Source organism: Hemitrygon akajei, chromosome 4 (genome assembly GCF_048418815.1).
Source record: "Hemitrygon akajei chromosome 4, sHemAka1.3, whole genome shotgun sequence".
NCBI lineage: Eukaryota > Metazoa > Chordata > Chondrichthyes > Myliobatiformes > Dasyatidae > Hemitrygon > Hemitrygon akajei.
In genome coordinates this window covers 194,991,198-195,010,745 of record NC_133127.1, presented here as the reverse complement: position 1 = coordinate 195,010,745, position 19,548 = coordinate 194,991,198, and the positions used below count along the sequence as shown (strand labels likewise).

The 19,548-nt window shown below is 45.8% G+C and overlaps 1 protein-coding gene across 1 annotated transcript in view; it reads left to right on the top strand.

The window, feature by feature from the left end:
• Positions 1-18,248, top strand: part of LOC140727086 (autophagy-related protein 16-like) — a 107,585-nt gene extending 89,337 nt beyond the window's left edge. Inside the window, exons 15-18 of the mRNA XM_073044330.1 lie at positions 1,501-1,650; positions 8,108-8,155; positions 9,974-10,075; positions 15,408-18,248. Of these exons, the coding sequence (XP_072900431.1) occupies positions 1,501-1,650; positions 8,108-8,155; positions 9,974-10,075; positions 15,408-15,501 (394 nt within the window). The 3' untranslated portion in view covers positions 15,502-18,248. The remainder of the gene's footprint in view (positions 1-1,500; positions 1,651-8,107; positions 8,156-9,973; positions 10,076-15,407) is intronic.
• The last annotated feature ends 1,300 nt before the right edge of the window (positions 18,249-19,548 follow it).

Genomic DNA, 19,548 nt, shown 5'->3' with positions numbered 1-19,548 from the left:
AAGTTCTACTTCCCAGGTGTGTTGAACCCTATCATTAGGCAACATGCGAGCATTCATTAACTGTTTATAAATGATAGCTATTAATCGTTTTTGTAAAGGTTTAAACTGAAAAATAGCATAAGCCAAATTTAAAGAGCAGGCAAGGGGGTAATTCGGTAAAAAGATCATGTAAAAAATTCGTAACCTGTAAATAGCTGAAAAAATGTGTATTAGAGATGTCATGGTGGGAAGTGGGAAGTTGTGACCAAGTGCTGGGGGGGGGCGGGGTGGAAGGTGTGATCTGCTGTGGGCAAAGGTAACAACATGTGAGTGGGAAGGGGAGACCAGGTGTAACCAGGTGTGGGGAGAGTGTGGACCTGGTGTGGAGGAAGGTGTGAGGGGGAAGGTGTAATCCATTAACTGTGAAAAAGACATTAAACAGTCTTGTAAAAACAAATCTAAAAAAGTTTTTATTCCCTTAATTTTCCATGTTTAAAAAGGCCTTATCCAAAGTTGATGGTTTAAAAAAGAAATTAGAATAAATATTACTAGAAAGTAGAAAATCATTTAATTCAAAAAATCTACGAAATTTAAACCAAATTTTTAAAGTATATTTAACAATAGGGTTGCGAGCTTGTCTACCTATTCTGGAGAGCGAAAACGGAAGGGGAGCTCCTAATAAAGAAGCTAACGAAAACCCCATTACTGAATTTTTCCTCCAGCTGTAACCATGAAGGGTGATCTTGGTCGTCCATATCATAAATCCAAAAAGTAATATACGAATATTAATTGCCCAATAATAAAATCTAAAGTTTGGTAAAGCCAGTCCTCCATCTTTTTTTTGGTACAACACTTACTGCCCGTTATGCCGCTGGCGTTTAGGGCTGCAGTGGAGGTCGCCCATCTCTGGCGGTGATCAGGGCTTTCTTCTTTATCTCAGTAGCTTGCTCTCGGTTTTCACTACTGTCAGTCGTGTAAGTCTCTGGTGGAGGCTTGGGAATACTGTCGCACTCAGATGTAGGAAGTTTCTTCATTGCTGTTTTTGTAGCAGTTTTGTTCGACCAGTCAGGGTTGTTAGCCTTGAGCCAAATGCCCAAACCTGGAGGACCGGTAGACCACTCTTAGTCTGGCCTCTATCCTTTGACTTGTGTTGCGTGAGTGACCCTACCAAGAGCCAAAGCATAAACCCTTGACTCCAGCCAGCACAACTTTCCAGGCCATTGAGGCACTCAAACCTCCAAACCTAATGATGAGGTTGAGGTCATCTTGGAAGAGGCAGCTACGATGACACTTGGACATGGGGAGGAAAGGGCTAGAGCAGGGATTCCCATTTCAGCATGAGACCGATTAGCCTACTTGCCCGTCGCACGCCTTTGGAACGTGGGGGAGTCCGGAGCACCAGGAGGAAACCCATGCGGTCGTGGGGTGAATCGAACCCGTGTCACTCGTGCTGTTAAACACTAGGCTAACCTCTTCGCTACTGGGACGCCTTCATTCATTTTGTTGGTCATTTCTGCTCAGGTCAGGAGTCCAGACTGACGCCATCGTACTGCAGGGGAAGGTGACATCCTTGGACATCAACCAGGACCGGACGCAGCTGCTCGGTTGCTCTCGGGATGACCTCCTGAGTGTGGTCGATTTGCGGATGAACAGGGTCACGAAGGAGCTGAGGTAGGAAATGTCCTGGGGCCGCCCCGTAGGACGAGTGTCCATCTGTGTCTGGGATTGTGTTGGGACTTCACTGGCAGAGGTTTCTTGGAAAGCATGCAGAGGGAGTTAGCAGAAAAGGACAAAATTTACCTTTCCAGCGGTTGGTTTTCTTCCATGGTCAAACCCAGTCCAACAGGGGACAGCTCTCAGACTCCTCTGCATTGTTGAGAATCCCTACCAATCAGCCCACAATCTCTTTGATTCACGGCCGTCAGGACTAGGGAACAGGAGCATCAGGATGAGGACTGCCAGACTGGGTAACAGCTTCTTCCCTCAGGCTGTGACCCTGCCACCTCCGAGGTTTCGCCACCAGGACAGTGAGCTGGTTCCTGTTACCCTGTGCTGCACACTGCGTGCATTTTGAATTGCATTTTATTAACTCAGTCGTGGTGATATTTTGTTTTATGTGCTGTGTGTAAGATAGATATTGCGGGTGTGCTGTGATCCAGAGGAATGTTATTTCCTTTGGCGGTATATATCAGATGACAATAAACTCGAACTTGAACCTCCTTGTACCTATCCCTACTCCAGGGTGCCACCAATGATCCTTAGTCTACTGTCCCCTCCAACACTGTCACCTGACCACATCTTCTCTGGAAATCTTAAACAAAGTTATTCGACAGATGCTGCCATTCTTGGGCAACAAACACAAAATATTGGAGCAACTCTGCGAGTCAGGCAGCGTCTGTGGAGAGGAATAAACAGTCGATGTTTTAGGTCGAGGCCCTTCCTCAGGACTGGAAGGAAAGGGGGCTGAAGCCAGAATAAGAAGGTGGGGGAGGTGATGGAGACCAAGCTGAAAGGTGATAGGTGAAGAGAAGGTGTGACCGGTGTGCGGGAATGAGTGACTAGGTGAGGGCAAAGGTGTGGGGGAAGATGAGACCAGGTGTGCGGGAAAGGTGTGGGAAGTTGTGACCAAGTGCTGGGGGGGGGGGTGGAAGGTGTGATCTGCTGTGGGCAAAGGTAACAACATGTGAGTGGGAAGGGGAGACCAGGTGTAACCAGGTGTGGGGAGAGTGTGGACCTGGTGTGGAGGAAGGTGCGAGGGGGAAGGTGTAAGCAGGTGTGAGGAGGGAAGGTGTGACCAGGTGTGAGGAGGGGAAGGTGTGACCTGGTGTGAGGGGGAAGGTGTGACCTGGTGTGAGGGGGAAGGTGTGACCTGGTGTGAGGGGAAAGGTGTGACCTGGTGTGAGGGGAAAGGTGTGACCAGGTGTGAGGGGAAAGGTGTGACCTGGTGTGAGGGGAAAGGTGTGACCTGGTGTGAGGGGGAAGGTGTGACCTGGTGTGAGGGGAAAGGTGTGACCAGGTGTGAGGGGGAAGGTGTGACCTGGTGTGAGGGGGAAGGTGTGACCTGGTGTGAGGGGGAAGGTGTGACCAGGTGTGAGGGGGAAGGTGTGACCAGGTGTGAGGGGGAAGGTGTGACCTGGTGTGAGGGGAAAGGTGTGACCTGGTGTGAGGGGAAAGGTGTGACCTGGTGTGAGGGGGAAGGTGTGACCAGGTGTGAGGGGGAAGGTGTGACCTGGTGTGAGGGGGAAGGTGTGACCTGGTGTGAGGAGGGAAGGTGTGACCAGGTGTGAGGGGAAAGGTGTGACCAGGTGTGAGGGGGAAGGTGTGACCAGGTGTGAGGGGAAAGGTGTGACCAGGTGTGAGGGGGAAGGTGTGACCAGGTGTGAGGGGGAAGCTGAGAGCAGGAGTGTAAGGAGTTTATTTGTTCTCCCTGTGAATGAGCATGTTTCCTCCCCGGTGCTCCAATTTTCTCCCATATTCCAGGCACTTGGGGGATAGTAGGTTAATTGATCACTTGGTGTAATTGGGCGATGTGGCTCATTGGGCCAGAAGGGCCTGTTACCGCACTGTGTCTCTAACTAAATAGAAGTACTATTCCCTGGGCCCTCCCCTCCCCTCCCCATCTCCACCATGGGTATCTGGCTCTCCTGATGAGGGGTAGACAAAGATGTCCATCCCCCATCAGGAAGGCCTTTGTGCTCTCCAGTTCTCCCTCTAACACAGATCTAACCTGTGCTGAGACCCCCATGGTAGAGTAGCGGTTAGCATGGTGCTATTGCTACTCAGGGTGTCAGAGTTCAAAGTTCAATTATGGCAGTTTGTATGTTCCTTCCCGTGTGTGCCTGGGTTTCCTCCCACAGTCTAAGAGATACGGGTTAGTAGGTTAATGGGTCATTGTAGATTGTCCTGTGATTAGGCTAGGGTTAATTGGTAGTTTGCTGGGAGGTGTGGCTCTGATGGGCCTGTTCCGCACCGTATCTTTGTACCTAACCTGTTTCCCTCCAGCACTCCTCTCTGCCCAGTGCAACTAGTCCTTACGATGAGCATCCCTTCTGATCATTCCTACTTCCTCCAAAGTGAAGGCTTAGCCATGGGCAATGGCTCACTTCTCGGTGCCTACATGGAGTAGTCCATGTTCCTGACACCACTCCACAACTCCTGTCTGCTGTAGAGGCGACTGCATTGTTGCAGCTTCCTGCACCAACTCCAGCCACACTCAGACTTTCTTAAGGTCCAGCTGAAGGGTCTCAACCTGAAACATTTCCTTCCACAGATCATAAAGGCAGGAAACTCTGTGCGCGTTGCTCTGGATTTCCAGCATCTGCAAAGGGCTGGAGGAACTCAGCAGGTCAGGCGGCATCTGTAGAAATGAATAAATATTATAATACAAAGTTTAAATTTTTTAAGATTAAAAAAAAATTGCGGAACTGGAGCCAAATTTGTAAGGAGTGCTTAACCACAGGATATAAATTTAAATTAGCAACTTTAGCTAATTGTATAGGTAGAGCAACTCCTAATAACGAAGTTAAATAAAACTGTTTCACAGCTCTCAGTTCTAGGTCTACCCAGATTGGCCGGTCATTCCTATCACCCCAATATAACCAAAAGGACGTATATCGCAAATTAACCCCCCAATAATACATTCTTAGATCAGGCAACGCGAGACCTCCATCCTTTTTCAACTTTTGTAAATCATTTTTACTGATCCTTGGTCTTTTATCATCCCAAATAAAATAAAAGAGTCAATCTGATCAAAAAAACTTCTTAGTCAAGCAAACAGGAATATTCTGAAATAAATATAAAAAATTTCGGTAAAATCATCATTTTAACTATATGAATACGACCAACAAGTGAAAATGTAAGTGGGCTCCATCTACTGAATGAGTACTTCATAGAGTCCACTAAAGGAGGAAAATAGGCTTTATAAAGATCCTTTTTTTTTTTGTAATTCTGACACCTAAATATCTAAAAGAATCCGTAACTTTGAAAGGAATATTCAATATATAGAAAGGAATATATAGAGACAAATTCATTTAAAGGAAGTAATTCACTTTTACTAAATTTAAACTTTGTAGTATAATTTATTGTAATTACTTTTTTAAACCTTCCTGGAGTGATCCAATTTTTTTACTTTGGAAAAATAACAGTATTAAGTCTTTTTTGGACTTATTTAAAGAAGGCAGATTGATGTCTTTTGAACAATTAGTTGATAAATATTCTCTTTCATATTCATATTTTTACAATATCTTCAAGTTAGACATTTTTTACAAAAATATTTAAGTAATTTTCCTTATATATTGGAGGCTGACTTGTTAGATACTATTATGAATATGAACCCCTTGATGAAAGGTTCTATTTGGAAGAATTTATAATTTATTATTACAATGGGATAAGCGTCCTTTACTTAAGATTAAACAGGATTGAGAGAAGGAAGTCAATTTGACTTTTATATGGGAGGATTGGACATGGATTCTGAAGCTGGTTAACTCTTCCTTGGTCTGTGCTAGTCATTCACTGATTAAATTTTAAATTATACATCGTTATATTGGACAAAAGAGAGACTTTCTAAAATATTTCCCAATGTTGACAAGTATTGTGATAGATGTAAAACTGAGATAGCCACACTGACACATATGTTCTGGTCATGTTCTATATTAAAACCGTTCTGGAAGTCAGTCTTTTCGACAATTTCTAAAGCACTTAGAATCAATTTACAACCTAATAAATTGACTGTGCTTTTTGGAATAGTTCCTCAAAATATCCATGGTATTTCTGTGTCTGACCAACAAGTTATTGCGTTTGTTATATTGATAGCTAGGAGGGCCATCTTGTTGAAATGGAAGGATATATCAGCTCTTACTTTGTGTTGGCACGTGGCCTAGTGGGCAAGGCATCAGACTAGTAACCTGAAGGTCACTGGTTCGAGCCTCAGCTGAGGCAGCGTGTTTGTGTCCTTGAGCAGGGCACTTAACAACACATTGCTCTGCGACGTCACCGGTGCCAAGCTGCATGGGTCCTAGTGCCCTTCCCTTGGACAACATCGGTGGTGTGGAGAGGGGAAGGCATGCAGCTTGGGCAACTGCCGGACTCCCATACAACCCTGCCCAGGCCTGCGCCCTGGAAACTCCAGGCGCAGATCCATGGTCTCTCGAGACCGACGGATGCCACCTCCACTTTGTCACAATGGTTCTCTCAAGTGATGCTGTGTCTTAGCTTGGAGAAAATTAGAAGTCGAACCTTTGAACCTTTATTTGATTTTAAGAGACGGGGCTCATTTGCTCGTTATTGTCATTTCAGTTAACCAATAGATTTCCTCCACCATCTAAGTGTAAATTTTGTTTTGATATATTTTTTCTTCTTGTTGGTGGTTTGATGTTTATTTTTAGAAGCTTTCTGTATGACGCATGGCTCTGGGGTTGTGCCCTGAATGGCTTCTTTTTCCCACTTTTCTTGCTTAGTAGGGGTTTTTTATTCACAAAAATTTTCAATCTTTAAGATAATTTTTTTTGAGGCATTTTAAGTGTTGTTACTTCGATGTACCTGTGTATTTTGAATAATAATAATAAAAAAGATTTGAAAAAAAAAGAAATGAATAAACAGTCGACATTTCGGGCTGAGACACTTCATCAGGACTCGGCCCAAAATGTCGAGAGAGGGAGAGAGAGAGAGAGAGAGGGAGAGGGACAGAGAGAGAGAGAGAGGGAGGGAGAGAGAGGGAGAGAGAGGGAGGGAGGGGGAGAGGGAGAGAGAGAGAGAGTTCTTCCAGTAGCTCTTTTTGTGCTCGATATACAGATATATTCTCATTTGTTCATTATGTGCTGTGTTGTATGACATGGGCGACCATGGTCTTTCCAGATTGCAGGTCGATGGGAGTAAGCAGTTTAAATAGTTCAGCATGGGTGAGATGGGCCGAAGGGCCTGTATCTGTGTTGGACTTTTTTTATGACACTATGACCATGAATGCTATTGGCATTTTTTCTACAGAAGTGGTTTGCCATTGGCTTCTTCTGGGCAGTGTCTTTACAAGACGGGTGACCCCAGCCGTTATCAATACTCTTCAGAGATTGTCTGCCTGGGGTCAGTGGTCACATCACCAGGACTTGTGATCTGCACCGGCTGCTCATACGACTGTCCACCACCTGCTCCCGTGGCTTCATGTGACCCTGATTGGTGGGGGGTGTGGTGCGGGGAAGTTAAGTAGGTGCTACACCTTACCCAAAGGTAACCTGCGGGCTACGGGTGTAAGGAGCACCTTACACCTCCTTTGGTATTTGCACACCGTCACTCAAGATTTATTAACACTGACTTTTAGGACGTGAAATTTTGCAGCAGGAGTATAGTGCAAAGGCATAAAATTACTATTGATTAATAAATACAGTAAATAAATAATGTATAAATAAAGGAAAATGCATTGAGTTCATGGGTTCATGGTCCATTCAGAAACCTGAGGGCAGAGAGGAAGAAGCTGTTCCTGATTGATTGAGTCTTCAGGCTCCTTTACCTGCTCCCCGTTGGTGGTAATGAAAAGAGGCCATGTTCCCGGTGATCAGGGCCCTCAGAGATGGATGCCACCTTCTTCAAGCATCTTTTGAAGATGTCCTTAATGGCGGGGAGGCCATGATGGAGCTGTCTGTCTTCACAGCCCTTTTCCAATCCTGTGCAGTGGCCCCTCCATACCAGTCAGAATGCCTCCATCAAACGTCTGGAGAAATCTGCTAGTTAACTATGGATTGTACCAATGCTTCTTGTGATCTCGTGTTCTTGGATCCTCAATACCGTACCAACCAGAATGCTCTCCACGGTGCATCTATAGAAATTTGTAAGAGTCTTTGGTGCCATACATTTGGGGCACTTAAAAGATAGGCACATGGGCAAAAGGAAAATGGGGCGCTCTGCAGGAGGGAAAACTTTGATTGTTCTTGGAGTAGGTTAAAGGTTGGCTCATCATCGTGGCCAAAGTGCCTGGACTATGCTGTAATGGTCTAAGATCTCCTCAAACTCCTAATGAAGTCCAGCCATTGGTATGCCTTTTGTGCAATTGCTTCATGTGGTTGGGCTCAGGATAGGCCCTTAGAGATGTTGGTGCCCAGGAAGATGAAGCTCAATCTATCTGAATGCTTTTTTTTTCTAGGTCAGAAGGGTTCAAATGTGGAGCTGATTGGACCAAAGCAATCTTCAGGTAAGTGAGTCTCAAAGGTGTGTGAGTCTTAGAATCATTGGACTGAATTTCAAGTTCAAGTTTAATTCTCATTCAACCATACACATGTATACGGCCAATCGAAACATCATCCCTCCAGGGCCAAGGTGTAAAACAGGCCACATACAGTCACAAAAATAATATCAGCACAGGTCCCTGAGTGGTTTGGCCTGAAGATTGATGGTCAAACCCCAGCCTGAGGTACAGAATCCTCAGATTCGAAGGGGGCAGACAAGTAGGATTGGAATAAGACCTTATAACTTAGGAGCAGGATTAGGCTTTTCGTCTCATCAAGTCTGCTCTGCCATTCCATCATGCCTGATTCATTATCCCTCTCAACCCCTTTCTCCTGCCTTTTCCGCTGAGTTCCTCCGGTATTTGTGTGTGTCACTGGGTGTTTTTTTTTGTTTTTTGTACTATTCTCTGTAAACTCTAGAGACTGTTATGTATGAAGATCCCAGGAGATCAGCAGTTTCTGAGATACTCAAACCACCCTGTCTGGCACCAACAATCATTCCATGGTCAAAGCCACTTGGGCCACATTTCTTCCCCATTGTGATGTTTGGTCTGAACAACTGAACCTCTAGACCATGTCTGCATGCTATTATGCATTGAGTTGCCACCACGTGAGTGGCTGATTAGATAGTAGACATCTGTGGATATCGGGCTGTCTCTGGTCAATGGGTCCTGGGATCGAATATCCGTGTGAGCAGGAGGCACGACCTGCTGATGAGCTGATGAGTCGAGAGTTTGGGGTCCCATCATCAGCTAGTCCGAGGGTCAATATCGAAGTCGGAAGATCAATCGGAAGTTTAGAAGACAAAGGCTGATGACTGGAGACTGAAGGCTTGGAGGCCTTGCTGGGATTGGATGAGAGGGGCTATTTTGCTCTTGTGTTCTACGTTGTTATTCCAAACATTGTGGGCATGTTGTGTGGTGCCAGAAAGTGTGCTGATACTCACCTCTCGTCTTCCTTCTCTCAAAACAGAAATGTCCCAGCTCACTCAATCTATTTTCATAGGACATGTTCTCTAATCCATGCAACATCCTGGGAAACCTCCTCAGCACGCTCTCGAAAGTTTCCCCATCTTTCCAAAAATGAGGCGACCAGAACGAAACACATTTCAAGCAGCACACACAAAATGCTGGAGGAACTCAGCAGGCCAGGCAGCGTCTATGGATCCCACTCCAGGTTTCACCTATCACCTTGTGCTTCTCTCTCCCCTCCTGCCACCTTTCAAATCTACTCCTCAGCTTTTTTTTTCTCCAGTCCTGCTGAAGGGTTTCGGCCCAAAACCTCAACTGCATTCTTTTCCATAGTCGTTGCCTGGCCTTCTGAGTTCCTCCAGCATTTTGTGTGTGTTGCTCAGTTTTACAGCATCTGCAGATTTTTCTCTTGTTTGTGATTTGACAACATTCCAAGTATGGTGTAAGCAGGGTTTTATAGAGCTGCAACATTACCTCACAGCTCTTGAACTCAATGCCCAAACTAATGAAGGCCAACACACTCTCAACAACCCTATCAACTTTGAGGGATCTATGGACGTGGATCCCAAGATCCCTCTGTCCCTCCACACTGCTGAGAATCCTGTCATTGACCCTGTATTTTGCCTTCAGGTATGACCTTCCAAAGTGAACCACTTCACACTTTTCCAGATTGAGCTCCATCTGCCACTTCTCAGCCCAGGTCTGCATGCTGTCAATGCCCTGTTGACCAGTGTGAGTTGGAGAAGTTCTACAGTTTGGGAAAGATCTATAAATGCTGATTTCCCACTTGCGTTCCTCTTCTTTCCTCCTCAGCCCCGATGGGTGCTATGCTGTGGCTGGATCCTCAGATGGGACGCTCCATGTCTGGGACATCCACACTGGGGACGTGAAGGCAGCCCTGTCTGGAGAACACAGGTAGGTGGAGTAAACTCGACCCACTGAGTTAACCCCATGTGACGACAATCCAGCCTGTCCCCATTCTTTGGTGTCTCCCCAGAATTCGCCAAACTCTTTCACGTTAGATATGGATCAGGATGGCTCCTTAAGGTTGTTGTAGCTGGGGTGAAAATGGTGGGTAGTGGGATAAGCTCCCAATGGCGTGCATCCCAAAATAGCCTCTGACAACCAAGTCCAGCTCCTGACCTTCACGTGTGGCTTAGCCCGGCAGAACTGTTTCCACTGACAGGTGAAGGGGCAGAGGTGGATTACTGGTGCCTTAAAGCTTCTCGCTCTCGGTGGACGGGGCTCATTAGCCGTGGTTGGCAGCTCATCTAGGAGAAGGAAAACTGATTTCAAACCTCTGCTGCCTTGCAGCTATACCCTGTCATGAGGGAGGCTTTGGGAATAAATCCCAAGTGAAAAATTCGGAGTCCCTAAGGCAGACCTACATTGAGTTCCATTTTGACTGGCAACTCTTGCAACGTCTCTGGTGCCAAACTGTATCGGCCTTTGCCGTTACTTTGGTTTCATCAGTTGTGTGGAGAAGGGGAGCCTGCGGCGTGGGCAACAGCTTACTCTCCATATCGTCCTGCCCTGGCTTACGACCTTGACAGCTAGGCCACAATGTCTATGTTGCCCCTGACCAGTGGAGGCCTGATTGATCCAGATCCCTTTGGAATTGTAACATTGGGTCTGCCCAACTTCTCCCTACATCTGGATCCTTTCCAGAATGAGGTAGCCAGAACTGACCAGAAAACACCCAAGTTCCTAAAACTTTCTACATCCTAGCAGGCTGTGAAGTGGAACAGTTCTGCAATGTGGGAAAGCTCTATGAATGCCAATTATAGATTGGCATCTACGTTCAGTGGTGCTCGAAAGTTAGTGAACCCTGTAGAATTTTCTCTACTTCTCCATAAATATGACCTAAAATGTGATAAGATCTTCATGTAAGACCTAAAAAGAAATAGGAGAACCTAATTAAATTACTAACACAAAAAATTTTACTTGTTCATTTTCTTATTGAGAAAAATGATTCAATATTACATGTATTTGTTGGAAAAATTATGTGAACCTCTGGGGTAGTGCCTTCTACAAAGGCTATTTGGAGTCGGCTGTTCCAATCAATGAGATGAACAGGGCTACGGTGGGAAACTTTGTCACATGGTGTGAGCAGAATCATCTGCAGCTTAATGTGAAAAAGACTAAGGAGCTGGTGGTGGACCTGAGGAGGGCTAAGGCACCGGTGACCCCTGTTTCCATCCAAGGGGTCAGTGTGGACATGGTGGAGGATTACAAATACCTGGGGATACGAATTGACAGCAAACTGGACTGGTCAAAGAACACTGAGGCTGTCTACAAGAAGGGTCAGAGCCGTCTCTACTTCCTGAGGAGACTGAGGTCCTTTAACATCTGCCGGACGGTGCTGAGGATGTTCTACGAGGCTGTGGTGGCCAGTGCTATCATGTTTGCTGTTGTGTGCTGGGGCAGCAGGCTGAGGGTAGCAGACACCAACAGAATCAACAAACTGATTTGTAAGGCCAGTGATGTTGTGGGTGTGGAACTGGACTCTCTGACGGTGGTGTCTGAAAAGAGGATGCTGTCCAAGTTGCATGCCATCTTGGACAATGACTCCCATCCACTCCATAATGTACTGGTTAGGCACAGGAGTACATTCAGCCAGAGACTCATTCCACCGAGATGTAACACTGAGCGTCATAGGAAGTCATTCCTACCTGTGGCCATCAAACTTTACAACTCCTCCCTCAGAGTGTCAGACACCCTGAGCCAATAGGCTGGTCCAGGACTTATTTCCACTTGGCATAATTTACTTATTATTATTTAATTATTTATGGTTTTATATTGCTATATTTCTACACTATTCTTGGTTGGTGCGGCTGTAATGAAACCCAATTTCCCTCGGGATCAATAAAGTATGTCTGTCTGTCTGTCTGTCTGTGAAATTGGAGGTGTGGGTTGTAGAGGTGCCCTGCCCTTTTTTTAAAATAAAAACCACACCAAGACAAATGGAGAAGTGGTAGAGGCAGGTTCGGTATTGTCATTTAAAGTAAAATTGGATAGGTATATGGACAGGAAAGGAATGGAGGGTTATGGGCTGAGTGCAGGTCGGTGGGACTAGGTGAGAGTAAGCGTTCAGCACAGACTAGAAGGGCCAAGATGGCCTGTTTCCATGCTGTAATTGTTATATGGTTATGTCAGGTTACTGACAGAGCCTGCTCTTCTCAAGAGAGTTCTCTTTATGTGCACCCTGCCTCAGTCAAAACAGCTTTCAGAAGACCTTGGAAGAAGAATTATACAGATGCATGAAACTGGAAAAGACTGCAAAAGCATTTCTAAAGACCTGAGTGTTCATCAGTCCACAGTAAGAGAAATTGTCTGCAAATGGAGGAAACTCAGTACTGTTGCTACTCTCCCTAGGAGTGGGCATCCTGCAAAGATCACACCAAGAGCACAACAGGCAGTGCTGAAGGAGGTGAAAAAGAACCCAGGGGTAACAGCGAAAGATCTGCAGCAATCTCTAAAACCTGCTAAAGTCTGTGTTCGTGTGTCCACTATAAGAAAAACACTGAACAAGAATGGTGTTCATGAAAGGGAGAGTCCACTGCTCTCCAAAAAAACACTTTGCTGCACGTCTCAAGTTGCTAAAGACCACCTGGATGTTCCACAATGCTTCTGGGACAATGTTCTGTGGACAGATAAGACAAAAGTTGAACTTTTTGGTAGAAATGCACATTGGAGGTAAACATCAAACCTCATCCCAACTATGAAGCATGGTGGAAGGAGCATCATGGTTTGGGATGGCTTTGCTGCCTCAGGACCTGGACAGCTTGCAATTGTTGAGGGAACAATGAATTCAAAATTGTATTAGACGTTTTACAGGAGAATGTCAGGGTAGCAGTCCATCACCTGAAGCTTAATAGAAGTCGGATAATGCAGCAAGACAATGGCCCGAAAGACAAGAGTAAATCAACAGCAGAATGTTTTAAAAAGAAAAAAATTCTTGTTTTGGAATGGCCAAGTCAGAAGTCCTGACCTTAATCCTATAGAAACGTTGTGGACGGACCTGAGGCAAGCAGGTTATCTAAGGAAGCCCACCAACATCCCAGAGTTGAAGCGGTTTTGTAAGGAGGAATGGCCTGAAGTTCCTCCAAGCTGGTGTGCAGGACCGATCAGTTACCGGAAATGTTTGGTTGAAGTTATTGCTGTACAAGAAGTCACACCAGTTGCTGAAAGCAAAGATTCACATAGGTTTTCCAACAAATACGTGCAACATTGAATAATTTTTCTCAATAAATAAATTAGCAAGTATATTTTTTGTTATTTATTTAATTAGGTTCTCTTTATCGAGTTTTAGGGCTTGTGTGAAGATCTGATGATATTTGTGCAGAAATAGAGAAAATTCTACAGGGTTCACAAACTTTCTAGCAGCACTGTATACTCATCATCAGCATTATGTGCCATGTCATGTGACATAGGTGACCATGATCGACCATGATTGTTCTTAGCATTATATATACTAGATGCCTCCAATCTAGTATAGATATTACATTTCACCCCCCAATAAATGTAAGGGGTTATTTGGGGTATAAATAGTAGTCTTGTCACTGGAGTTGAGTCTGATGTTCCCCTAATGGGCTGTCTATTGGAAGGTCCTCAAGTGACTGTAGAGGCTGATCCGGGATCCACACATTCTGGATCAGTGTGGACACGAGTGAGTGGTGGCTGAGGTTAGTGGCCGGGTCTTTTGGTTATTCAGTCTCTCCTTTCACAGCTGTCACTTGTTCTTTACAGAATAGCAGAGTTCACTCTCATGTATCGCAGCTCCCTTTTGAACAGATTTCCTCCAGTTTTATCTGTCGAGTGAAATGTCTTCCCAGTTTTGATATCCTTGATGTATCTTCCTGTTCTAACCCCACTGGCTCACTCACCCACCACTCTGTTTTTTAAAAAAAAAAATCTACCTCTGACATGTCCTCTATACTTCCCTCCAATCATCTTAAAATGATGCCCCTTGTGGTAGCCATTTCCACTCTGGGGAAAAGTCTCTGGCTATCCACTTGATCTATGCTTCTTGCCATCCTGTAAGGTTGGCTGGTGGTGCAGTGGCATCAGTGCCGGACTCCGGAGCGAAGGCTCCCGAGTTCGAATCCAAGGCGGGCCACCCCCATCCGTGCCGGGTTGAGCATTGAGCTAGCCACTCGGCCTCGTAAAAAAACAAGGGTAGAGTCAGGAACGTTCATACCATGACCTGGTTAATCCGAAAGGAGACCAATCCTGACACCACGCGCCAGACAAGAATGGCTGACTGTCTGGTGTGAGAAGCTAAAAAAAATCATCTTGTACACCTCTATCAAGTCACCTCTCATTCTCCTCCATTCCAAGAAAAAAGCCCCAGCTCGCTCAACCTACCCTCATAAGACATGCTCTCTAATCCAGGCAGCATCCTGGTGAATCTCCTCTGCACCCTCTCTAATCCAGGCAGCATCCTGGTGAATCTCCTCTGCACCCTCTCTAATCCAGGCAGTATCCTGGTAAATCTCCTCTGCACCCTCTCTAATCCAGGCAGCATCCCGGTGAATCTCCTCTGCACCCTCTCTAATCCAGGCAGCATCCTGGTGAATCCCCTCTGCACCCTCTCTAATCCAGGCAGCACCCTGGTGAATCTCCTCTGCACCCTCTCTAATCCAGGCAGCATCCTGGTAAATCTCCTCTGCACCCTCTCTAATCCAGGCAGCATCCTGGTGAATCTCCTTTTCACCCTCTCTAATCCAGGCAGCATCCTGGTGAATCTCCTCTGCACCCTCTCTGATCCAGTCAACATCCTGGTGAATCTCCTCTTCACCCTCTCTAATCCAGGCAGCACCCTGGTGAATCTCCTCTGCACCCTCTCTAATCCAGGCAGCATCCTGGTAAATCTCCTCTGCACCCTCTCTAATCCAGGCAGCATCCTGGTGAATCTCCTTTTCACCCTCTCTAATCCAGGCAGCATCCTGGTAAATCTCCTATGCACCCTCTCTAAAGCTTCTACATCCTTCCGATAATGAAGCACCAAAATTCCAAGTATGGCCCAGGGTTTTGTACAGCTGCAACATTACCTCCCCGTACGCCTTCTTAACTATCCTCTCAGCTTGTGTGGCAATGTTTATGGTCATGGGCCCCAGGATCCTCCACACTGCTAAGCATCCTTGGTACACCCCCCCCCCCCCCCACCACCACAACTCCACCTCCCTTGAGGTCTTCCTCTCCCCCTCAGAGATTAATACGTCCTCTCTTTCTTTCACTCCCCTAGGTCCTCCATTAATGCCGTCTCCTGGTCACAGTCAGGCGAGTACCTGGTCAGTGTGGACAGAGCGAAGGTGGCCAATCTCTGGACTGACTACTGACACATCCACAGGAGCGACATATCGGTTCGATACCTGCTCTGGGTCCCTCCTGGGCAGTGGGACACGTTATAGTTGAGCTGAGGCGTTGGTCAGACCGCATTTGGAGTATTGCGAGCAGTTTTGGGCCCCATGTCTAAGAAGGGATATGCTTGCTGTGAAGGGTGGCCAGAGGAGGTTCCTGTGAATGATCCCAGGAATGAAAGGATTAACATATGACGAACATTTGATGGCTCTGGGCTTGTTGTTTAGAAGAATGAGAGGGGATTGCATTGAAACCTACTGAATATTGAAAGGCCTAGATAAAATAGATGTGGAGAGGATGTTTCTAACAGTGGGAGAGTCTGGGACCAGAGGGCACAGCCACAGAATAGAAGGATGTCCCTTTAGAACAGGGATGAGGACAGATTTCTTTAGCCGGAGGGTGGTGAATCTGTGGAATTGTTTAGTCAGGGCGTCAAAGATTACAGGGAGAAGGCAGGAGAGTGGGGTTGAGAGGGATAATAAATCAGCCATGATGGAATGGCAGAACAGATGTGATTTGCCAAATGGCCTACTCCTATGACTTATGTCTAATGCCCCAGACCTGGGAAGTGAAGAGACAGAGGAAAGGAGATATCTGTGGGCAATTATGTTACTGGTAGACTGGTGCCAATGACCCGTGACTAGAAATGTAAAGCCACCAACTAAATCCCAACTTCCATGGCCATTAATTATTTTGAAGGAAAGCAACAAGTTTGGAGGTTGGACAGGCAGTGAGTCACAGGAAGGTGTGTCGAACTCAGAAGCTCAGCTGGATCTGTCACGGGAAGAGAAATGCAGGAAACCACTTAGCTGGCCAGGAAACATCTGCAGATGGGGCGGGGGCTTTTGGCTTTAAATCAGTGGGCCACCAGCTGACCTTGGAGGAAGGACTGAGATATCCCGTTGGCTGCTGGGACTGAGAATCAGCGGGCGATTGGACGCTATTCCAAGCTCCATCACTGGGAGTGAAAACCAGATAAACAGAAAAGAAATCTGAGGAAGTCCTTAAGGATATCCAGCATCTCCACTGAGTCCTGGAATACTCTGGCCTGTGACCAAAGTGGATTTGGGATGGTAAACACGAGAATATCTGCAGAGGCTGGAAATCCAAGCAACACACAAAATGCTGGAGGAGCTCAGCAGGCCAGGCAACATCTATGGAAAAGAGTAAACGGCCAATGTAGCAAGCTGGGACACTTCATTAGGACTGGGGAAAAAAAGATGAAAAGTCAGAGTTAGAAGGTGGTGGGAGGGGGAGGAAGAACTACAAGGTGGTAGGGGATAGATGAAACCCGGAGGGGGGAGTGGGTAAAGTAAAGAGCCATGAGGTTAATTGGGGAAAAAGGTAAAGGGCTGGAGAAGGGGGTATCTGATAGGAAAGCACAGAAGGCCATGGATAAAAGGGAAGGGGGAGGTGCTGGGCAGGTAAGGAGATAAGTTGAGAGAGGGGAAACAGAAATGGGGAATGGTGAAGGAGAGAAGGGGGGGCATTTACTGGAAGTTCGAGAAATTGACGTTTATGCCATCAGGTTTGAGGCTTCCCAACCTGAGATTTGGGATGGGACTGAGAACCAGGGGATGTTATGGTCAAGTTGATAAGACATTGGTGAGCCCTGATTTGGAATAAGATGCCCTTCTAGGCTAGGTCCATTTGCCAATGTTTGTCCTGTATCCCTCTAAACTAGGGGCTCCCAACCTTTTATAACCCATGGACCCTGACCTGTACCCAAGGTGTCTCTGGACCCTGGGATGGGAATCCCTTCTCTAAGCCTTTCCAATCCACAACACTGTCCAAGTGTATTTTAAATGTTGCCTCAACTGCTCGGTTAGCCACTTCTTGAAAAAGTTACTCCTCAGGTCCCTTTTAAAATTTTCCCTCCTTTCACTTACAACATCCCAACCCCAGTTTCGGTCTCTCCTACCCTGGGTAAAAGACTGTTACCCTGCACATTATCTATAGAGGGAGGCTTTCACTGATGAGGAGAGGCTGAATCTGTTTTCCTTAGAGTGGAGGAAATGGGGGTTTGGGGGCAGTTCAGATGGAGGTGATCTAATTTTTGATGGTGGAAAACCAGATTTTGTTTCAATTGTGGCCGAGGTCTATAAAATCAAAGGACATCAAATTTAAGGTAAGGAGGAGGAGGGTTAGAACAGATCTGAACGACACACACCTACAAAATGCTGGAGAAGCTCAGCTGGTCAGGCAGCATCTATGGAGGGGATTAAACAGTCAACATTTCCGGCTGAGACCCTTCATCGGAAAAGGAGGGCAGCAGAAGTCAGAGGGGATCTGAGGAGCTTTTCTCTCCCCCACCCCCCATCTTGAGTGTGACTGGAGTCTACACGCACTCCTTAATGATGAGGAGCAGGCAGAGCCTCTCGAAACATCGGGATGGTTCCTCCAATCACCAAGGCAAAAGAGGCTACAAGAGCCGGCAGATAGTATTAGTGCAGATGAGGAGCAATGCATGCTGTGTCAGATGATCTGCACCTGTTATGTACGGCTCTGTCTAAAAGCAAGGGACTTGCTAAAGGGACTCCGTAGATGGAAACTGTGGAAGTCCAGGTTTGGTCTGATCCCTGGTCCATTAAAACAGTGTTTACATGTGTTTGGCTAACAAACTATTAAATTCATCTCGTAAATGTCCGTCTGTTATTTCATTAACTTTGAATTTCATCATGTGTTTTTGTACTTTTGTTAAATAAATCAGTGGAACTGAACTTTTCCTGTGACTGTTGCCCCAGTTCATTTCTTCTCTACTTCACAATGATGTTATTCAGAGTCAAAATTCAAATTCAAATATTTATCACATGTACATTCCGTGGCCATGTTACGTATGTGTCTAGTTGCTTTAGTTAGTTACCATAGTTGTTTGTTTATTTTTTTATTCATCTATGTACTTATCTGTCAGACTGTCTGTCTTTCTCTGTCAGTCTATCTGTCGCTGTCTGTCTCTGTATCTAGCTGTCTATTTCTGTGTAAATCTATCTGCCCGTCTGTGTATCTGTTTGTCACTCTCTGTCTGTGCATGTATCTATCCTCCACAATCTCTACCGCTTCCTCTTTCAGAGCCCTACGGTGCAGTTCATCTGGTCCGGGTGACTTACAGTATGTACCCATGGGTCTTTCAGCTTTTTGAGCACCTTCTCCTTTGTAACAGTAACTGCACTCACTTCTCTTCCCTCACACCCTTCAGCTTCCAGTACACTGCTAGTGTCTTCCACAGTGAACACTGATGCAAAATAGTTCATCTGCCATCTCTTAGCCCCCCGTTATTATTTCTCTGGCCTCGTTTTCTAGCGGTCCTATGTACACTCTCATCTCTCTTTTATTTTTTTACATAATTGAAAAAGCTTTTCTTACCCACTTTGATAATGTTTGCTAGTTTGCTTTCGTATTTCATCCCTTCCCTCCTAATATTCTTTTAGTTGCTTTCTGTAGGGTTTTAAAAGCTTCCCAATCCTCTATCTTCCCACTAATTTTTGCTTTTACATTAGTTTTGTTAGCCACAGTTGTACTATTTTGCCATTTGAGTATTTCTTTGTCTTTGGAATCCATCTATCCCGAACCGTCCTCATTTCCCCAGAAACTCAAGCCATTGCTGCTCTGCTGTCATCCCTGCCAGCATCAATTTTGGCCAACTCCTCTCTCATACCGTTGTAATTTCTTTTACCCCATTGAAATACTGCTATGTCAGACTTTCTCCCCATCAAGTTTCAAGTTGAACTGCATCATATTGTGATCACCGTTTCCTAAGGATTCTTTTACCTTAAGCTCCCTAATCACCTCCAGTCCATTACATAACACCCAATCCAGTGTAGCTGGTCCCCTAGTAGGCGTAATGACAAACTGCTCTAAAAAGCCATCACATTGGCATTCAACAAACTCAGTTTATTACGATCCATTGTCAACCTTATTTTTCCAGTCAACCTGCACGTTAACATCTCCTGTGACTACCATAACATTGTCCTTTTGACTTGCCTTTTTCTATTTCCTGTTGTAACCTGTGGTCCACCTCCCAGCCA